This window comes from Quercus robur, chromosome 12 (assembly GCF_932294415.1).
Source record: "Quercus robur chromosome 12, dhQueRobu3.1, whole genome shotgun sequence".
Lineage (NCBI taxonomy): Eukaryota > Viridiplantae > Streptophyta > Magnoliopsida > Fagales > Fagaceae > Quercus > Quercus robur.
Genome location: NC_065545.1, coordinates 12,453,360 through 12,474,508, shown reverse-complemented (window position 1 = coordinate 12,474,508; position 21,149 = coordinate 12,453,360). Strand labels below are relative to the sequence as shown.

Here is a 21,149-nt window from a genome sequence, read left to right as displayed (position 1 = left end):
TTAATGTGCAATGATGGCGCTACACATATCGTGGCCACGTGGCGTGTCCTGACCAGTGGAGTTAATGCTCCAATTGTGTGACTTTTGGGGTTTCCTGTTGAATTTCAATTTTTTGTGCCTTGGTTTAAACTTCCCCACTTTTCTCTTTCCCTTCACTTTCTCCAACTTCCAATTATTGTTCTGAGTTTCTTCTTCTCCAACTTTTTCCTGCGTTTTTCTTCAAGCCGATGCATTTTGTGGTTGAGTTTTCCGTGCTCTTTTGAGGTATGTTTTTCTTCTCCCCCTTCTTTATTTTTTTAGATACAGGTCATGCTCAATTTCTGATCTTTCTCTCCTTGTTTTGTGTTTGGTTTGGGGTTTTTGCTTTTAGGATCCATCTTTGTATCTGGTTTTTATGGTTAATAGCTCTAAGGTTAGGGTAGCCTGCCCCTCAGTTTCTTTCTTTTTTGCGCATTTAGGGGCTTCTTTGGGTACTTCCCGTGTTTTCCTCCCTTCGGTTGCAAATTTTATCTCTAAAGGTAGTTGTTTAGGTGTGGTGTTGGGTAGTTTATTCATGTTGCTTAGTCAATCAATCGACTAGTTTGAGGGTTTATTGAGTGAGTGGAGGGCAATGTCTGAGGTGACATCGAGCGAGTTAGAGACCGAGTTGTCGTCTAATGACAATCCTGTGGGGGTAGAAGTAGATACTGCGGTCTCCATTCCTCAGGAAGTTAGGGCTTTTCACGCCCTCGGGGAGGCGTGTGGTTTGGATGACGAGACGCTGTCTAGATTTAGGGATAGATTTCAATTCCTTGAGAAGATTAGGGTTCGTCTTCCTCAAGAGGAGGAGTGAGCTTGTCATTTTTCACCTGGGGAGGTATGCTTCTACAAGACTGCCTTCCAGTGTAGGCTTAGGCTCCCCATCCACCCTTTCATCATGGAGCTTCTAGATCGCTTCGGCATCGCTCTTGGGTAACTTATGCCCAATTCATGGAGAATAGTAGTCAGCTGTATGGAAATATGGCTAGCTACTACTGAAGGGGCTATGATCAGGGTGGACGAGCTGGTTTATTTATATCGTCTAAAGGAGTCTAAAGAGCATAGGTACTACGAACTAGTGCCTTGGGAGAGGAGGACCAGGATCGTCAGGGATCTACCCTCATCATTCAGGTACTGGAAGTCTCGCTTCTTTTTTGTGTCTGGGGATGACTGGGAGACTCCCTCTAGCGAGGTGTGGGGTGATCTCCCAAGGTTGCTTCGTCAATGGGAAACCCCGCGTCTAGGTGTGTCGTTGTTTCTTTCCGCACTTTGTTCTTCATTTGGTTTCGTTTATTCTGTCATTGCTAAATTTTTGGGCTCCTTATGCAGTTAAGAGATGACCTAATCTCAAGAGCAGATACAAGCAACGCGTTGAGGCTGCCATTGAATACGCGAAGTCCATTGACGATTTCAACAATTTGGTCGATCCTCGTACTTTGGCTCTGTATTGCCTTGGCCCGGAGCCTTCTACCTACGTCTTGCGTACCATTGAGAGAGAAGAGAAGAAAAGTAAGTATTTGGTTCGTTGCTGCCACCCTTTGTTGTTTTTTTTTTTTTTTTTTTTTTAACAAGTGTTTCTTCCTTCTTCTTTTTTTATGGAGATGACGACGAAATTCAACCAGGATATGTATGCTAAGATGAGATCCAAGAAAAATGAGCCACTGTCCAATCTTGGGAAAAAGACAGTGCGCATTACCGGGAAGGGCCCCCCTGTGACTTCATCTGCCCTCGTCAGTCCAAATGTTCCCGGCACCGAAACGACGAGGAAGGCTTCTCCTGCCACTTCAGTTGAAGAGATCCTCACTCCTATCTCAAAGAGGCCACATTTAACTAACAAGGAGAAAGCAGACTCCCATCCGTCCAGTGTTTGGGACAACGCTAGACTAGCCGTGGAGAGGGCGCATAAGGTCGTCACTACTGAGGACCTTAAGATTTTCTCGAGGGTGCCTTCCGATGAGATCGTGGTTCGTCATGTCCACAAAATCGTCCAGGTAGTGTACTTGTGTAATTTCAGTTTCTCTCTTTTTTTTTCTTTCTTTTTTTTGAAGGCTTTAATTTCCTTTTCAGGTCTTGGGGGAAAGTCATCATATCACCACAGAGTACCTCACTTAGGAGGCAAAGGTCGCGTCCGTGAGGTCTAGGATGGAGGCTCTAGAAGTGGAGAACTCCAAACTGAAGAAAGACCTAATTGTCGCCATGGACAAGGCCAACACCTTCAAGGAAAAGTTCAAGACCTTGAGCGACGACCTCAGGGCTGAGCGGCAGTTAACTCTGGAGAAGGATGAACAACTTCTAGCTGCCAAGGAGAAGCTTAAGACCATCGCTGCTAAAGCCGTTAAGGCTTTCCAGTAGACTAACGAGTACAACACTATGCTCTTCAGTTGGTATTTTAAAGGCTTTGAGCTCCTGAGGAGGCATTTCGTCAAGCACCCCACCGGAGTTGGTCTAGAAAATTTGGATCTGGAAGAGGTGGATAAAGAGATGGCTGCTGATGAAGCTTCCCAGTCCTCAGTTCCTAAAGGCGATGCTCCTGAGGGTGCTCCTACTGACGCTGCTATTAATGCATGAATCTGATACTTCTCTTTTGTAATCCCTTTTTTTAAGTGCCTAGTGTGTTTTTGGGCTTTTTAATTCTACTTTGAGAACAATATTCTAATTTTGAAAACAATCTTACCCCGTGTTTAGGGGCTTACAAATGCAATGATGGTTGCCCGTTGGGCTTTTACTTCTGTTTGTAATTTTATACTTACTTGTTTGCATTCTTGTCTCTATTTGCTTTATTTTCTTTGGTTATTTCTTCTTCGTCAGTAGCTTGTATCGCTGCTACTTAGTTAAACTTTTCGTTGAGACTTGCGCTTATTGCAGGAACGTTGTCTTGTTGGTAACTTACATCTGTCTTAGGCGGAATTTTGTTACTTGGATGATTTTATGCTTGATACCCCTTTAAGGGAAGTTGTCATTTTTATGACTTCGTCAGTAACTTACATATGTTTAGGCGAAATCTTGTCACTTAGCCAATTTTTTGTGACTTACACCAATTTAAGGGATCTTGTCGTTCTTATGGCTTCGTCAGTAACTTACATCTGTCTTGGCAGAATCTTGTTACTTAGCCAACCTTTTTTTTTTTTTTTTGTGACTTACACCTATTTAAGGGTCTTGTCATTCTTATGGCTTCATCAGTAACTTACATTCGTCTTAGCAGAATCTTATTACTTAGCCAATTTTTTGTGACTTACACTCATTTAAAGAATCTTATCATTCTTATGGCTTCGTCAATAACTTACATCCGTCTTGATGGAATCTTATTACTTAGTCAATTTTTTGTTTGTTCGCACTAAAAAAATGGTTGAATAGTTCTTTTATTGCTTTCAAGAATGAGTACAATCGGCTGTTACATCTATTGGTGGTATTTCTTCAAGTGCTTGATGTTCCATGGTCATGGAAGTCTCTATCCGTCTAGGGTCTCTAGGTGATAGCTGCCTTGGCGGGAGTAATGGACGACCCGGTAGGGTCTTTCCCCTGTGGGGCCGAGTTTTCCTTGGGCAGGGTTTTTGGTTGCTACGGTGACCTTGTGCAGGACGAGGTCCCCTATGTCGAGTCGTCTGAGCTTCACCCTCTTGTTGTAGTACTCGGCCATCTTCTGCTGGTATTTTGTCATTTTGTTAGAAGCTTTCTCTCTGACCTCGTCTAGACAGTGCAGGTTGACTCGTAGCTAATCGTCGTTGCTCTCCTCACGAAACATTTCTCGCCTGACACTGGTTACTCCCACCTTAACTGGGATTACCGCCTTGGTGCCATAAGTGAGTCTGAAGGAGGTTTCTTCTGTTGGAGTCCTTGCTATGGTCCTGTAAGCCCACAAAACATTGGGCAATTCTTCTGGCCAGGCCCCCTTTACGTTGTCTAACTTGGCTTTAATAATCTTGAGTAGCATCCGGTTAGTCACCTCTATCTGCCCATTTGCCTGTGGATGTCTCGGGGATGAGAACTGGCTTTTGATCCCTATGTTTGAACAGAAGTCCCTAAAGCTTTGGCTGTCAAACTGCCACCCATTGTCTGATATGATCGTCCGTGGGAACCCGAACCTGCAAATTATGTTCTTCCACACGAAGCACTAGATTCTTACTTCAGTAATGGTTGCTAGAGCTTCTACTTGGACCCATTTTGTGAAGTAATCAATAGCGACTAGCAGGAACTTTACTTGTCCTTTACCTTGGGGCAACAGACCAATGATGTCGATTCCCCATTGTGCAAAAGGCCAAGGTGAGGCTATTGTCGTCAGTTTCTCGTATCTGGCACTTGTCACACCTCTTGACAAGCTCCATTGCATCCACCTGCATGGTAGGCCAGAAGTAACCTATTCTAATAACCTTACTTACCAAGGATATGGGGCCTGCATGGTCGCCACAAACCCCTTCATGGATCTCTTTCAAGATATACTTGGCTTCTTCTTCGTCGACGCATTTCAAGTAAGGCATGGAGAAGCCTCTCTTATATAGGGTGTCATTTAGGATCGTGAATCTGGCTGCTCTCTTCCTGACCTTCCTGGCCTCCTCGACGTCCTGTGGGAGGCGTCCGTCTTGAAGGAAGGATATGATCGGTGTCATCCAGCTATTTGTGTTCTAGATTGCAAACGTAGGGACTTCTTCAGTGCTAGGGTGTTTCTGGATTTCCAAGTCTAAGCCCATACTTGTGGATCTTTCTTCTGACGAGGCCAGTTTCGCTATCTTGTCTACTATCATGTTCTGGCTTCTTGGGATCTTCTCGAACTCCACCCTATCGAACCCTTGTGTTAAGTGCTTCGTCAGCCTGAGGTATTTTTGCATTCTTTCCCCCTTCACTTCGTATTCCTCCTTTATTTGCCCTATTACCAGCTTCGAATCGCTCTGGAGGAGCAGGTTTTTAGCTCCCAGCGCTTTCCCGACTCTTAGCCCCGTTAGTATTCCTTCGTACTCGGCATCATTATTAGTGGCTGAGAATTTCAGTTGAACTCCGTATTTAAGCATTTCTCCGTCTGGGGTGGTGATGACGACCCCTACTCCCCCCCTCTTCTGGGCTGACGAACCATCGGTCTGTATCGTCCATTGTTCTGTCTCGTCCATGAGGCTATCTTTGTCTAGAAGGGTGAACTCGGTGATGAAGTCTGCCAGATCCTATGCCTTAATGGATGTCCTAGGGTGGTACTCAATGTCGAATTAACTAAGCGCGATTGTCCATTGGACCATTCTCCTAGCTACCTCGGGCTTGTTCATGGACTTCCTAATGGGTTGATCCGTCATTACCAGGATGGGGTTTGCCTGAAAGTACGGTCGCAGCTTGCGCGAAGCTACTATTAGTGCAAATGCAATCTTTTTGATCCTGGGATACCTGGCTTCTACTCCTTGGAAAGCTTGACTGACTTAGTAAATTGGGAGTTGTTTCTTGTCCTCTTCTCGAATCAGGGCTATGCTCATGGCAGTGGCTGATACTACCTAATACAAATATAGATTTTCCCCTTCCTTGGACGGACTTAGGAGGGGCGGGTTGCTCAGGTAGCGCTTGAGTTCTTGAAACGTTGCTTCGCATTCGTCAGTCCAGGTGAAGGCTTGCTTCAGTGTCTTGAAGAATGGCAAGCATTTGTCCGTTACTTTAGAGACGAACCTGTTGAGTGCTGCTATCCTTCTTGTGAGCTTCTGGATTTCTTTGACGATCTTGGGCAATGCCATATCGAGTATGGCTCGCACCTTCTCCGGGTTTGCTTCTATTCCCCTTTAGGACACCATGAATCCCAAGAACTTCCCCGAGGCTACTCTAAAGATGCACTTGCTGGGGTTCAATTTCATCTGGTACTGTCTGAGTGTGGCAAATGTTTCCTTGAGGTCGTCTAGATGGGCAAGCTCCTCCATGCTCTTGACGAGCATGTCATCCATGTACACTTCCATATTTCTCCTGATATGCTTGCTAAACATCTTGTTCACTAACCTCTAGTAGGTTGCTTCTGCATTTTTCAGTCTGAAGGGCATCACCTTATAGCAATAGAACTGCCCTTGACTCATGATGAAAGCAGTTTTCTCCTAGTCCTCTTCAGCCATTTTTATCTGGTTGTACCCTAAGAAAGCGTCCATGAACGTCAGTAACCTATGCCCGGCTGTAGAATCCCCCAGCTAGTCTATCCTTGGCAGAGGGAAACTATCCTTTGGGCAAGCTTTGTTCAGGTCCGTGAAGTCCACGCACATTCTCCATTTTCCATTTTCTTTCTTCACTAGGACGACGTTAGCAAGCTAATCTAGATAGTAAACCTCCCAAATAAAGCCTGCCGATAACAACTTGTTAACCTTGTCTGTAACTGCCTAATTCTGTTCTAGAGCAAAGACTCATCGTTTTTGCTGGACGGGCTTCATCTTCGGGTTCACACTTAGCTTATGTTGGATGACTTTTGGGGATATACCCGGCATGTCCTCATGACTCCATACGAAGACATCCAGGTTCTCTTTAAGGAACTAGACAAGTCTCGTCCTCATCTCGAGACTTAGTGTCGTCCCTATTCTGGTCATCTTTGCTGTCTCGCCTTCGACCAACTCTACTGTCTCCGGGGCTTCCACTTTATCTTCCTCCTTCTCCTCGATCATCCATGTATGGTTTTCTTTTACAGCTAACACTGTTTGGTAGCATTCCCTGGCCAATACTTGTTCCCCTTTCACCTCGCCCACGCCATTCTCTATTGGGAACTTTACCTTCAAGCAATAAGTAGACGTGGCTACTTTCCAGCAGTTAAGAGTGGGTCTCCCGATGATCACATTGTAAGATGAAGGGCAGTCTACCACCAAAAAGTCTAGCTGATGAGTCAACTGTCTTGGGTGAGTCCCCACTGTCACCGTCAACGTCACTATGCCTTTGGGATACACCCTATCACCACGGAAACTGACGAAGGGAGAGTCAAATGAGCGCAACCTTCCTGGATCTAATTTCAGCTGCTGGAAAGCGAAGAGGCAGATGATGTCTGTCGAGCTACCATTATCCACGAGGATTCTCCTAGTATTGAATCCTTCTATCACGACCATTATGACTAAAGGATCATCATGAGGTTGCTTCACCCCCCTAGCATCTTCTTCTGGGAAACACATGTCTTGGTCCGTCCATCTTTGTTTGAATGGAGGCATCCTGTGGACGATGTTCACCTGCCTTTGATACGCTTTCTTGAGGGATTTAAACGACCCACCCGTGGATGGGCCACCTGTGATCGTCTTGATCTCCCCGATCACATTTGGTAGGCGTTGGGACGTGTAATCCTCATCACTGGGTGAAAATTCACGCAGGTTCTTGTTATCACCTCTGAATCTACTAGATTCCCCCTTTTTCACATACTTCTGCAGTTTCTCTTTTGATATAAGCTCCTCTATCTGTTCCTTTAGGTCCCTGCAATCCTCTGTGTAGTGGCCGTGATCCTTGTGGAACCGGCAGTACTTCTTCTTGTCACGGACGTTGAGGGATGAATGTAATGGCCTTGGCCATTTGAGGTAGTGCTCATCCTTAATTTGCGCCAAAATTTTGTCAACAGGCATAACTAAAGGAGTGAATTTTACCGTTCGAGGAGTTTTTTCATCTTTCCTTTTACCCCCTTCATTGATCCAACGATCTGGACGCTCCCTTTTTTGTCTTCTACGATTGTCCTCCTTCCTTCCCTTGTCTCCCAACTTTTCTACGTCCTTTATGGCAGCTAATGCATCTTCAGCATTCATGTACTTCTGTGCCTTCAGGAGCATCTCTACCATTGTCTTAGGAGGATTCTTCGCGAGTGAGACCACGAACTCCCTAGACTTCAACCCCGCTTTAAAGGTCGTCAATTGCACCTTGTCGTCAACTTCGTCCACCTCCAAGGTCTCCCGAGTAAAGCGTTTCACGTACGACCTCAGGGTTTCTTTCTTCCCTTGCCTGATGGTGACTAAGTGGTTTGCTAGCCTCTTAGGACGTTGCCCCCCGACGAAATGGCGCAAAAAGGCATTGCTCAATTGTTCGAAACTGTCAATGGATGATGTTGGTAACTTTGTAAACCACTCCCTTACAACTCCTTTGAGAGTGGTGGGGAAGTTTTGGCGAAAGGGGTAAATGCCCATTTTGGCCGCCCAAATAATAACCAGTAAGAAGTTAACCACAACAACAATTTGTAAAAATATTGTATAATATTTTCTCAAAAAAAATGTTGTAAAATAGTTTGTGGTTGTAGCTCAATAATCAAGAATGCCCTTATTCTATGGTACCGAGCGACTTCTATATAATCTCTAAAACAAACAAAGGTTGTTCAATGTGCAAGCAATATAGTTTCGCCTTGAACCTAATACTGTTAGCTCAACAATAAAGTTGAAACTAGAAATTGATTTAATTTGTCAATGTCAAACAATATACATATCGAGATTTGTTGAGAAATAATTACAAAAATAAGTTGAGAGAATCCAAGTGAATCACATGAAGTTTCGAACAGTCTAAATCTATGTCAAATGCTAGTAAGTGTTAAAGGTTACTATTATTTTCCCACTCTGTCCTCATTTGCCAACCATATTGTTAGGTTCTAAAGACTTAGGATCTTATGTATTTAGAACTCTAATGTGTATTGTTGGCAAACCATGATCAAAACAAGATGTTTAGTCATGTTTAGACTTGCTCAAAGTTGGTTCATTTATGTAAAGTTGGATTTAAGTTGATGCAAATTTAATAAAGCATTTCGGCCTGGTTTGATCGATTGAAGCTTAGGCTCGATCAATCGAAATTTGGGCAGAATGCGTTTTCTATAGAATTCCAACTCAGCCCTAATTTATTTAAAACGTTTAGGGTTTTGTATTTTTGCCCTAGGTATATAAGGCAAACCCTAGTCACGTTTTAGTGTTGTTCATATGGTTGTTTATGTAAATCTCTTGTGAGATCTGTAAGGAGCTTTCCTTTACACAAACTTAGGATTATCAAGAAGAAGATTCGTTCAAGAACTTGATGATCATTCAGTTGCTGCCATAAGAACTTAAAGAAACACAAGCGGGTGTGCTTGTACTTGCTGGAGAATCCAAGAAAGAAGGAGTCCGTAGTTTCGGAGCTTGCACGTGGTCGTGTCAGTAAGTTTCTACTGGTGGGTAGTAATAGGATGTTAGTGATCTAAGTCTTGTTGAACAACTTCGATTCTTTCATAGTGGATTCAGGTTTACCTTGAGGATAGTTAGGTTAAATCCTCCCTAGGTTTTTACCGGTTTGGTTTCCTAGGTGATCATATCATTGTGTTTTTCATCTTTTCGCTGCTTTGCATGATATGATTGTTTGATTGTGATAACCTAGATTTGGAATTTGGACTAAGTAACAACTTAGCTAATTACCTAGGTTAATTTAATTGTGTTTTTAAGGGATCTAAAAACTATCACATATGTTGTACTTTGTTAATGAATAATTATTATATTCTTCCTTTAAAATAGAAATAATTTGCAAAATTGCATGTTAAGAGGCACTAATAACTAATTCTTTTTGATGAATACAGACATGACTGTTTTTGGATATCAGTAGTTATCTTGATCATGTTGTTCATGGTTCAAAGATTTGGAACTGACAAAGTGGGTTATACTTTTGCTCCGATAATTTGCATTTGGTTTATATCCATTGCTGGCATTGGTATCTACAATTTTTTCAAGTTTGATCCAACCGTACTTAAAGCTTTTATTCCAAAGTACATCATAGAGTACTTTCGAAGGAACAAAAAAGAAGCTTGGATTTCCCTTGGTGGCATTGTCTTTGCCATAACAGGGAGGACCGTAGGAACAAAATTTATTTATTGTGTATGCTATAGCATCTAGCTTTAAAATGTAAGTTATTATTGTAAGCTATTAAAATGTGGGCAAAATGGGTAAAATTGGCATTTGCCCCTAATTTTAAAATTATGCAGTAAAATGTTCCTGTTTTAAAACTATTTAGCAAAATCCTCCTGTTTTTTAAACTCAATTTTAACAAAATCAAGTTTTGTGTAAAACTCGATATCCTCAAAATTAAGTTTTGTGTATATTTTTAAGTGTAACTCGACATTGTTAATGTCAAGTTTGAGTTGTAACTCGATTTTGTTAAAATTGAGTTTCAAAAAGAAGGGCATTTTGTTAAATAATTTCAAAACATGAGCATTTTATTGTATAGTTGATAAATTAGGGACAAATGTCTCTTTCCCGTCAAAATGTAAGATATTAGCTGGAGAGGCCCAAATATGTACATAATGGGCCGGACATGATACCTTATGCCGACCAACAAACTAACGGGCCTCTACTAAGATTAATATCATCTCTGTGGTCAACCCTGGTTTTATTTTTATTTTTTTAAGAGAAATAGTCCAACCCTAAATTTTAAATTAAACTACTAGGTAGATAGAGACAATGGTTCCGTAAATTACTCAATGTACAGGATGAATTATATGTTCTTTTCAAATAAAACTATGAAAATATAGGTACCATAAAGGAAAACAAATTCTCTGTATCACTTTTTGAGTTCTACTTTATGTTCCACCAATCACAACTTATCATGTATTTATTTAACTTCTCTTAAAGAATAGCTAAAGTTTAAAATGTTACAAAAATAAATAAACATATGGTAAGTTGTGATTGGTGGAACATAAAGTGGTACAAAAAATTTGTATTCCGTACACGAGACCCATATTTATGTAAGAAACAAGTCTAATAAATTAAATGTATGGAATACATACACTTTTAAAAATAAAAAAAAAAATTAAAAAAAAATTTATATATAAGTAAAATAGTGGAAGAGGGGGGAAAACAGTGTCCAAACCACATATATGAGATATCACAAAAAATGTCATTAGCACTAAGCTATCACTTTGAACCCCAATAATACTTATATCTTTGACAAGAAGGGAAGTTTGTTAACATAATAGTTATGTGAAAAATATGCAGGAACTGAGGCTTTATTTGCTGATCTTGGTCACTTCACAATTCGATCCATTCAAATTTGGCATGTGCAGTGTGACCTATCCGGCTGTCATATTGGCATATATTGGACAAGCCTCCTTTCTTCGAAAGAACAGTGACCTTGTCTCTCAAACCTTTTACAAGTCTCTACCAAGTAAATGATACATATCCATTGCCATACTGTTTCTTCTGTGTGTGTGTGTTTTGGCCTTAGATATAGTTGTTGCATGCAGAACCTTTATATTGCCCCGTGTTTGTGGTGGCCATATTAGCAGCAATCATAGCAAGTCAAGCTATAATATCTGGGACTTTCTCTGTAATCCAACAATCCCTCTCACTAGGGTGTTTTCCTCGAGTGAAGGTAATTTCATACATCGACTAGGTATGAAGGACAAGTTTATGTACCTGAAGCCAATTACCTTCTAATGTTGGCTTGTGTAAGCCTCACCTTGGGTTTCAAGACCACAACTAACATTGGCAATGCATATGGTAATCCACAACTCCACATATTCTTTTAGCCTATGTTTAATCTAAGCTATACATTCTCAATATTGATTGTCACTAACCATTTGAATATGCTCAATATCGGAAATAAAATTTTAAGGTCAAATGTACTTTTTGTCTGTAAATTTTGATCTATGTTCAGTAATTTCATCCCTCAAATTTAAATGTTGAAATTTTTTCTCTAAAAACTTTTAAAGAGTCTATCTTGTGATCTTGTCATTCCCACTATTTATTGTTAAATGTATTCCAAGCCATTCATTTTTATAGGAATGAGAAACTTTAGGGACGAAATTGATACTTCTTTTAATTTGAGGGATTCAGTTGAACTTGAACCAAATTTTCAAGAACAAACAATATTTTTTGGCCAAGTTTAAGCATTACTAGCTTTTCCTTTTCCCTGGTCTTATCTTTCCTGAGAATCAAGTAGAGCCTAAAACATATAAATTCCACCTAATAAATTGTTGATCCTTTGCATGCAGGGCTAGCAGTGGTTTTTGTAATGACCCTCACATCGTGCTTCCTAGTTGTAGTCATGATCATGATATGGAAAACCCACATACTTCTCATAATTTCCTACATCCTTTTTTTGGTAAACAATTTCCTACATTCTTATCATTGGCACTGCAAATTTGTCCAAGGAGGATATCTTCCCCTAGCCTTTGCAGCGGTACTAATGAGTGTAATGTATGTTTGGAACAATGTGTTCCAAAAAAAGTATTATTATGAGCTTGAGAACAAAATTTATCCAGAGAAGTTAAAGGAAATAGTTGCAAACACAAACTTTTATCAAATACCTGGGCTTGCCTTGTTCTACTCAGAGCTAGTTCAGGGCATCCCACTAATCTTCAAGCACTATATAGAAAATGTGCCCGCAGTTCACTCAATCCTCATTTTTGTCTCCATCAAATCACTACCTATAAACAAGGTTCTGGTAAAAGAGCGTTTTCTTTTTCGTTGAGTAGAGCCTAGAGAGATTAATGTGTTTCGCTGTGCTGTGAGGTGTGGATATATAGATGTGAAGAACGACTTGGAGCCCTTTGAGAAGGTTTTGATAGAAAGATTGAAAGAGTTTATTAGTGATGACTTTAGGTTGTCCCAAAGAATGCTGAGTAATGCTAAAAAGGAAGGAGATGTACTGGATGGTTGATTGGAAAATGGAAAGAGTGGAAGTGGAGATGTGAGGGAGTTTGAAGAAGATAAAGGACAAGAGGTTATAGAGAAAGAGATTGAGGCTGTAGACAAGGCATGGCATGCTGGTATTGTCCACTTGATGGGTGAGACTGAAGTGGTTGCTAGTGAAGGAGCCAGTATGGGAAAGAGAATTATGATAAGTTATGCTCACAACTTCTAGAAGAGAAATCTAAGAGAAAGTAAGGAAGTGGTTGATATTCCTCACGAACGTATGCTGAAAGTGGGTATGACTTGTGTGCTTTAAAGAATAACTTGCAAGAAAGACAAATAAAAAAGTATTTCAATTTGTAGAAAAATGAAATAAGAGAAAGATCATGGTATGTGTGGAAAATGGAACATATGGCAGGGTTTGTTGCTAATACGTGTAAAATCTTTCAACGTATAAGTTTCATGGATCATGCTCTTGTGTGATAACTCTTTTATTGGTATTTCAACTAGTAGACTTCCTTTGAGCCCTCTACGTTTTGTTGGCATTTCAACTAGATCTTCCATGTCCAAAATGAGTTTTAGCTCAAGTTAATTATAGTTGCTTCTGCTATGAGCCTTATAGCGCAGTGGCATTCATTAATCTTCTATATAAGCAGAAATATAATTCAAAATCCTAGATGTAAGAAGAAAAAGAGAAAAGGTACACATATTCTATCATAAAAATAGGAGAGAAGTGGGGGGTTTAAATTCAAAAGTCTAAACCCATTAAGTGCGTATACAACTTACTCGTAAAAAATGATAATCATTTGCTCGTTTGGACGACCGTTTACTTTCGGCTCAAAACTTATAAAAGTGACAATCTTCCGTGGATTAGTGCTTATTTATAGACACTCTTCATTGAAATAAGACAGGTGCAACCAAGCAAGAGGAGTGCAATCATCAGAACACCAGGGATTTTCAAAATGTTGTGGATATGTGACTCAGACATGGAAGAATCTAACAGCCTCCTGGTCGCCATCATGGTTGCAACGAGCGAATTGGTGTTTTATCTTAAATTAAAGGCTTTAGTAGTTGTAACTCCTGCTTATAATGGGAATCGACTAATCAACAAAAGATAAAGTGGTCAAATTTGGTAAAAAGAATTATAAATGAAAGTTTGATACAAAATATGAATGACATAGATGTATATATTTTGGCCTTAAAAAAGGGAAATTATCCTTGAAGAGCAAAGAATAAAACATAAATTAATCTCTAAGCCATTACAAAAAGCAGCCCTTTTCTCTGACATCATTTACCTGTAAATTCTTGTCGTGCAGGTTAACTTGGCACCATAATGAGCATGTCATCTATAGACTTATTGTCATACAGATTAACTCAACACCATTATAAACAATAAACAATAGAAAAACACTGACAAAAAGTCTGATCAATTATCATTGACCAAATATAATTGAGGAGCTACAAAATTGGGATGATTGTTTCCTTTACTATCAGCAAAAACTCTCCAGTGCCCTTGTATATCTCTAGTGTGGTTTTGGTACATACCCATCAACTGCAAAGTTTCGGGTGGCGGCAGGAATAGCTAAGCGAATTCCATCAAGTTCAGGTTTTGCAATCACTTGACAACCCAAGCGAGATCTGCAAAATCCCAAACATGAAATTAGATCTAACTGCCCAAAAAGGGAAGAAGAAAAAAAAAATCTAGATTGAAGGTAAAGAAAAATTCTCATAGCAAGTTAATGGAACCAACGTTTCTGTAAGCCCAAAGGCCAGATCCAACATATCATTTTCCTCATCAGCAGGGTCTTCTAACTTATTGTAATACTCCATGTCCTACCATAAAATTTATTAGTTAGCCCCTCAAATTTGAGCTTAATAAAATGTTTGACCCAACACAGATTAAAGTCCAAAAGGATGATTGTTTAGAACATATAGCCAAAACATACCATCACAATCACATGACATGTTGAACAGGCAAGTGAGCCTTCACATGCTCCTGAAATGACATTAAAAACAGAGCATTAAATTTTGTAACAATGATCGAAGAAATACAAACTCATTGACATGGAAATTATTCATCCATCAATCTTGTACTATGGAAAGTAAAAACTTCAGCCCAGAAAGAAACACAAAGAGAAAGAGAGGTAGGGGTTGGAGGCAAGGGGGAAGTCCCATGTTTTAGTTTAAACAAGGTACATCTGGTAAGTACTCAATAACTATTAACTGTCAGCATGTCCTTCAAAGTTCAGCAACTGTTCTGAAGATGCCCAAGTTATAAGAAATTACTTTCATTAAAGCCTAGGAGAACAAAATTAGACAAATGTAATGATGCAAAACGCTGAACTAAATAAGTATCAGAATCCTTGCCTTCAAGCTCTATATCATTTTCATGAGCAGCTTCCAACATAGACATTCCAATCGGGACCTTAATGTGCTGCTCTTCCCCATCCTTGTCAACAAATGTGACGGATATCCTGCAAATTAAAGCATCCAGGTAAGAAATCTAAACCTGAAGTGGGGGAAAGGTTGAGGATAGAGCAACAATGTCTCATAGGATGCTGAACGCGTTATACTTATAGACACCAATAGCATACACTATCAATTAGAATACTCATCCTCATAATGGTTGACACTTGACAGCATAACATGCACATAAACATATACTTTGCTCTTAATATAAAGACACCCAACACAAGAACAGGGGACATCATATTTGCTACTAGGACCGTTGCTTATCTAATTCCCTCCTCTCCCTGCATAAGTGGAGCTACCTTTTCTCCTTTACTGGGTATTTTTCTATCCTATCATAATACCCTTTCCCTTAACAATAGTCAACCTGATAAGCTGAGTTGGAACGAGTCCATAAGTAGTAGGCCACAAGAATAATTCTAGAAACATCTGGAGCTATGCAAACAAGCCAAATCATGTGAGAAACTCTGGCACAGTACCCATGCTACAACTAGAATTACCTATTTTGGCTGCAAGCCAAAGTATTAATTTAATAATTCTTCACACATACAGATGCATCCAACACATGCCATAGCTTGCCCAGAGTAGTGCTACACGAAAAAAAAAAAAAAAAAAAAAAAAAAAAAAGGCTTTTCTTTGGAATAACTGATGCTGCTACTTTGCATAAGCTGCTTTTGTAGATCTATATCATCTTCACTCTTTTAGGGTCATATGGCGCTAAATTAATCAGCAGGGGTGTATAATACAAGTGACAATTATAAATTCCATGTTCTTACAATCCATATAAACAAAAAGAACTTACGTTTCTTCCTTTTCACTCCCTTTCTCTGATGCATTGGCAGTAGTAGTGGTAGAAAAATTACGATGCTTCAGAAATATGGAACCCTGGAACACCTTGGTTTCTATCTGTCGTTCAAACTGTTTTGAAAAATAAGGAAATCATGCAAGTTTCAATAAGAATACCTAGTAAAAAAAAATCTCATCTAAATTGTAAAGAACCTCATAACTTCACAATTTTTTCAACAACCATCTCAACCCATGTATAACTTGCACAATTATAGATTTATATATTATTCTCATATGTTGCTTACAACTTCCAATTTATTCAGCACATTCTAACATTTCCATACAATTTTATCATGCTATTGTGTAATTTCAACCCTGAATCTTTACCAAAAATATACTGCAGAGGATTGCTAAATCTTGTCATTTAACTGGATTCATAGATTTGTTACTACTTTTCCAGAGTAATTCAGATGCTAGATTATTCACTCAGCCAAATCTTAAATTTGAAAATTTGATTCACAGACAAGACTTTCAATCCTTTACAAAGAAAACTCTAGGATTGATCTAGTTTCCTGGCAAAAAAAGGGAAAGAGACTATCTAGTTAAAAATGATATCTAAGGCTGCATTGTTTCACCTAAAAATATTTTCTGGTAAATATTTTCCCCTAATTTCAGGTGTTTGGTGCAACTGAAAATTCTGGCCAACCGTCAACCTAAATAATTTGGGGCATTTTGGTGTAAAATGATTTAAGCCTCTATTTTCAGGCAAAACACTTTACACCTCACACAAATGACAAAACTCATCAGCCCCAACCTCCACGGCCCAAGCACCCTTTCTTGTTGCCACCGATCTCGCCCCAACCACTTTGTGGCCGCTGATCCCACCCACCCACCTTGCTGCCGCCGATCTCATTCCAACTGGTTGTTCTTACCTATCTGTATGCAACAAAGCCTTCCCTTCCTACCAAGCCATTGGTGGCCACAAAGCCAGCCATCGTAAATCCTCCATCAAGCCCACCACCACCACCAATAAAACCAACCCATCAACTTCCTAAACCTCTAGTAGGACCCACAAGTGTTCCATCTGCCATAAGACCTTCCCAACTGGCCAAGCCTTAGGCGGCCACTATGAAGGCAGCACCAGCAATAGCAAAAGTAACAACAACACCAACACCATCATCACCAGCAGAAATGTCACTTTCTCAGGAGGCAGTAGCTCCCACCAAAGCCACTGTGACTTTGACTTGAACCTGCCTTCCTTGCCTGACTTCTGGATCAACAAGAAAAGCACCACTATTCAGCTTTAGGTGGAAAAAGGGGTTGAGTCTCCTTTACCAACAAAGAAGCCATGTTTGTTCTTGATGAGTCAGGAAGATAATGGTTCCTTAACAAGAATGATTTCTAGATGAAATCAACCACAATGCTTCATTGGATTTTTTTTTTTTAGGTTTTTGATTGTTTTAGGCTTTTGTGTTAAATGAATTGTTTCTGTACAGTGAATTTTTTAATTGTTTGTGAAACATTTAATATCTCAGTTCTGTTCATCACTTATTATTTCTTTATTAAGTAAAACTAGGTTCTCAACTAGCTGCCATGTATATCTCTTCCTTGTTAGACATCTACTTGGGGGGAGAGGGAAGGCTTATTCAGGTGAGCCATCCTCCCTGGTATTCAATACAGGGCAAAGAAGAGGGGTTTAACTCTGCCAAGGCAAACTCTTTCCTTTTGTTTGATTTCTTGGAAGTCAACCTTCCCGTTCACTCCACCAAGAAAGGGCTAAGGCTCAGTGCAATCTGAAACGAATCCCGAAGACACTCTGCTCACTCTCCTTTATTGCATAAAAGGCATAATTTGCAGCCAAATTTCCTTAACGTTTGATCATTTTGATTGTCCCAGCTAGGATAAAAGTCCCAGTCAAGATCAGGCAACTAGCTCTTCCGACTCTTTCTCGCTTGCAGCTGTTAGTAATTTGGATTTTTTTTTTTTTGGAATTTGTTTATTATATTATATCTGTTTGGGATTAGAGAAAATGTGGGGAAGTAGTAGAAAATATGTTCCCTGAGCACTTTCCAGAAACTATTTTACAGTTAGACAATATTTTCGGGTGAAACAAATGGAGCCTATACATAAAACCAGAGGAGAAAGATTTCTACAATCAAGGTGATCCAAACACAAAGATAGAGACTTAAATCTTCCACAGGACAAAGCCATGGCATTGTAACCTAGATATGCGAGCAGATTCAAGTCTTTATACATACAAGTACAACTACAGACCTGTAGGCCTAAGTTACAATTAGAAGAAAAGCAAAGGACATGAGGAATAATAAGCTCATTAAAAAAAAAATCCATAACAATCACCAGCCTTCCATATTGTATGAGAAAAAACAACAATATCTGATAAAGGTAGAAAAAGGAAAGAAGCAAATGATCAACTACACTCTTGCTTGCCCTTTAGTCTTGACGGTTCAAATTCTAATGGGTATAAGAATCATTGATCACACCATTGTGTCCTCCAACTAAGTCATTATGTGGAGCCACAACTCGCTTCTGCTAATCAAGATAGATCCTAGAATATTCTATGACTAGCATTTGTTATGATGGCCTATCAAGGTATCGAGTACTTCAAGTACCTTTGTCTCAAACTCCATGGCCCGTCATTTAGATTAAGCATCCAAGATTAATCAAAATGTGAACAATGAGAGCTTCGCTAATTACAAGAGAAGTGAATACCACTCACATCTACAAGCAGCGAAGTCCTTGTTCAGTTAATATCCATTTAGACCAGTGAATTTATGTATTATCATTCTTCAAGCACTTTGGTTAATGATTCTACTCCCACTTTATGATCACTCAAGCAAATGGAAAGCACAAAAACGATATTACCTAAAAAGCAACAGATAATGCAAAAAATAAAAGTAGAAAACTCATCCTTTGCAACGAGAATGGTGATACATACCCACGGTTGCAAATATTGGCCATAAGGCCTTTGTATATATCCTGCTCTAGTTAAGGGTGTCAATTTCCCTGGAAAAATGCAAACATTCAGAATTAATGATAGTACGCATCTATGTCATGCATCGAGTAAAAAACACTTATAAGTTATAATCTCAAGTTATTCATGGTATATTGAATTGTAACTTTTTTTTTAATTGGTACATTATACGCACCCCAAGCTATGGACAGTGCCCAGGGAGTAAGGCTACCTACCAATCACCTCTCCTAAACCCCACAAAAACAAAAGATTTGTGCACTACCTATGACCTTTTTTAAGTTTCACACACCCAATGGGTCTTAAACCCATAACCTCACCTCCACCCAATACTTATAAACATGTCATTTGAGTTAGAGCTCATCAAAAAGACGTTAGATTTGATTCAGAAACATATTGACTGTGTTTGCCAACAGCTTTTTCTTTTAACTTTTTAGCATCCTTCCTTCAGTACATTTTTTAAAACCTCACTTTTTTCTACATTCAACTATCCGTCTAACCAGCTTTCGACAAATAAGCTTTCAGCAAAAAGCTGCATTGCATCCATACAGACACTTATTACAAGAAAGCAAAACAAGCAAGAAATTCAAAAAACATAAATACAAAATGGGTTTTTATGAAAACGGATGTGTCATTTGAAATTGAAACAAAACTCATTGGTTTCATATATATATATAGAGCTATACAGACAGAAGGTTTATTATCCTGTAATGAAATTGGACACACCAAAAAAAGTAATCATACCTCTTGAGAGTCCTCTGAGCATCAAAATTCCAGCTCTTGAAACTTTAGATACCAACATAATCACACTTCAAAAAAAACGCTGCCCCCAACTCTGAATAAGGAAATCAATGGAATAATAATGAAGATTCCAGTAATCAGATAATATATCAAAGTAGTGACATAAATTTCAAATTTGGAAAAACAAAGCCCAATTAGGATTGTTATAGAACACAAAATTGAAGGGCAAGGATGTAATATTAAAAGGAACAAATGAATTCATTAGAGACAGAAAGAAAGAAAGAAACACGACCAAAGTGTTAGGGAACGAAACAGTACCTCTGAGGTTGTCTCTGGTAACAGAAACTGATAGCGGAGGTGTTGAAATTTGGATCCGAGTCCGAGTCGATCTGGGTATTATAATTTAGACCTCAATTGGTTCGGCAGAGCTGAGAAAAGGTGGGCAGAAAGGATAGAAAATGACTGGATCGGTTCGGGTCGGGTCGGGTCGGATGAAAAGTCCTTACTTTTTATTATGATTTTTTTTTTTGAAATTATGGTTCAACCGGAAACCGGCACCAATCCGATTCGGTTATTCAATAAAACCGAAATTTAAGAAAAAAAGCAGGTTCATCACCGATTCAACCGGAAAAACCAGGAACCGAAATGATTGAACCGGTTTTGCTAAATCAGTGATATCTAGAATTGCAGAAAACTCTAATTTTTGTTCGGATTTGAGAGACCACGAACACAATACACACGGTATTGCTTGAATTTCTTGAAACAAGCTTCTTCTTCAAAAAGCTATGTTTTTTACAAACCGTGAGAGTCACATACACCTCTTGTTTTTTTTTTCTTTTTTTTTAAATCAATGAATGTCACTTACTTTTGATATTCTTTTAACTTTTTACTTTTTCTTTTCATTTCTTTTTTTGTCATTTTAGAAGTTCTTTACTTTTAGTTTTAGTTTTACTACGGTACAAGTAAAACCGTAAAACTTCTTGTCCTCAAAAACATAAATAAAAAAAAGTAAAGGTAATGTACAACTACTTGATAAAAGTAGCTTGAATTTAGCTTCTTTCTTCTTCTTTTTTCCTTATGTTAATTATGATTAGAAACAAATAATAGTTTTTAGTTAATTAAATAAATTAATTAAAATTCACTTAATTTTTCTTTAATATGAATTTATATTATATATAAATATATATATAACTTTTTTTCTTTTTATGATTACAATTAAACATATGCGATAATCAATTTTGAGAAAAGATAATTAAATCTAAATGAATAGTGTCACTAAATGCTATGTTTTTAGGATAATTTTGTAATGTTAATATGTTTACATTTTGCTATTTTTATTTTTTAAATATAAGATGTGAAAACTCACATAAAAATTTTGTATATTTTTTACCTACATATTATTAGTAATAAACTTATTATATTTTTATTTAAATAATTTAAAAATTATTAATTATTTATTTGTAGCATCATTGGCTCGACCATCAGTTCAATTCCAGTTGAATCATAAAATCGAAAACCACTTCTCTTTTCAGTTCTTTAACTGTTCCAATTTGACCATTGGTTCAACCCTAATTTTAGGGTTTTATCAAATCAAATTGGTGCTTGGT

General features: G+C 38.7%; 3 protein-coding genes and 1 pseudogene across 3 annotated transcripts; 1 reads left to right on the top strand and 3 right to left on the bottom strand.

Annotated features, from left to right (window-relative positions):
• Positions 1 to 3,730: 3,730 nt before the first annotated feature.
• LOC126708137 (uncharacterized) lies at positions 3,731 to 4,622 on the bottom strand. The gene is made up of 3 exons (XM_050407952.1): positions 4,395 to 4,622; positions 4,228 to 4,349; positions 3,731 to 4,100 (listed from the first exon to the last, which is right to left on the bottom strand). Exons 1-3 carry the CDS (start codon positions 4,620 to 4,622, stop codon positions 3,731 to 3,733), a joined length of 720 nt encoding a protein of 239 aa, XP_050263909.1.
• A 1,872-nt stretch (positions 4,623 to 6,494) lies between these two features.
• On the bottom strand, positions 6,495 to 8,108 carry LOC126708136 (uncharacterized). Its single transcript, XM_050407951.1, has one exon. It carries the CDS (start codon positions 8,106 to 8,108, stop codon positions 6,495 to 6,497), a length of 1,614 nt encoding a protein of 537 aa, XP_050263908.1.
• Positions 8,109 to 9,397: 1,289 nt separating this feature from the next.
• LOC126708135 (potassium transporter 5-like) lies at positions 9,398 to 12,873 on the top strand (annotated as a pseudogene).
• An 839-nt stretch (positions 12,874 to 13,712) lies between these two features.
• On the bottom strand, positions 13,713 to 20,023 carry LOC126709661 (uncharacterized). The gene is made up of 8 exons (XM_050409974.1): positions 19,861 to 20,023; positions 19,546 to 19,636; positions 18,769 to 18,836; positions 15,829 to 15,944; positions 14,925 to 15,031; positions 14,504 to 14,553; positions 14,308 to 14,390; positions 13,713 to 14,195 (listed from the first exon to the last, which is right to left on the bottom strand). The coding sequence occupies exons 2-8, from the start codon at positions 19,601 to 19,603 to the stop codon at positions 14,081 to 14,083; spliced, it is 597 nt and encodes a 198-aa protein (XP_050265931.1). The 5' UTR covers positions 19,604 to 19,636; positions 19,861 to 20,023; the 3' UTR covers positions 13,713 to 14,080.
• Between the last annotated feature and the right edge of the window lie 1,126 nt (positions 20,024 to 21,149).

Bases quoted from the DNA above. Each gene is read 5' to 3' on its own strand.
- LOC126708137 (XM_050407952.1), bottom strand. From the start codon at position 4,622: ATGACACCGATCATATCCTTCCTTCAAGACGGACGCCTCCCACAGGAC. The intron at 4,350-4,394 runs GTAAGTAAGGTT...CCTACCATGCAG, and splicing joins ATGCAGGCCCCATATCCTTG to GTGGATGCAATGGAGCTTGT. The intron at 4,101-4,227 runs GTAAAGGACAAG...CATAATTTGCAG, and splicing joins CATTGGTCTGTTGCCCCAAG to GTTCGGGTTCCCACGGACGA.
- LOC126708136 (XM_050407951.1), bottom strand. From the start codon at position 8,108: ATGGGCATTTACCCCTTTCGCCAAAACTTCCCCACCACTCTCAAAGGA.
- LOC126709661 (XM_050409974.1), bottom strand. From the start codon at position 19,603: ATGTTGGTATCTAAAGTTTCAAGAGCTGGAATTTTGATGCTCAGAGGA. The intron at 18,837-19,545 runs GTATGATTACTT...GCATTTTTCCAG, and splicing joins GCTCAGAGGACTCTCAAGAG to GGAAATTGACACCCTTAACT. The intron at 15,032-15,828 runs GTAAGTTCTTTT...TTTAATTTGCAG, and splicing joins GGGAGTGAAAAGGAAGAAAC to GATATCCGTCACATTTGTTG.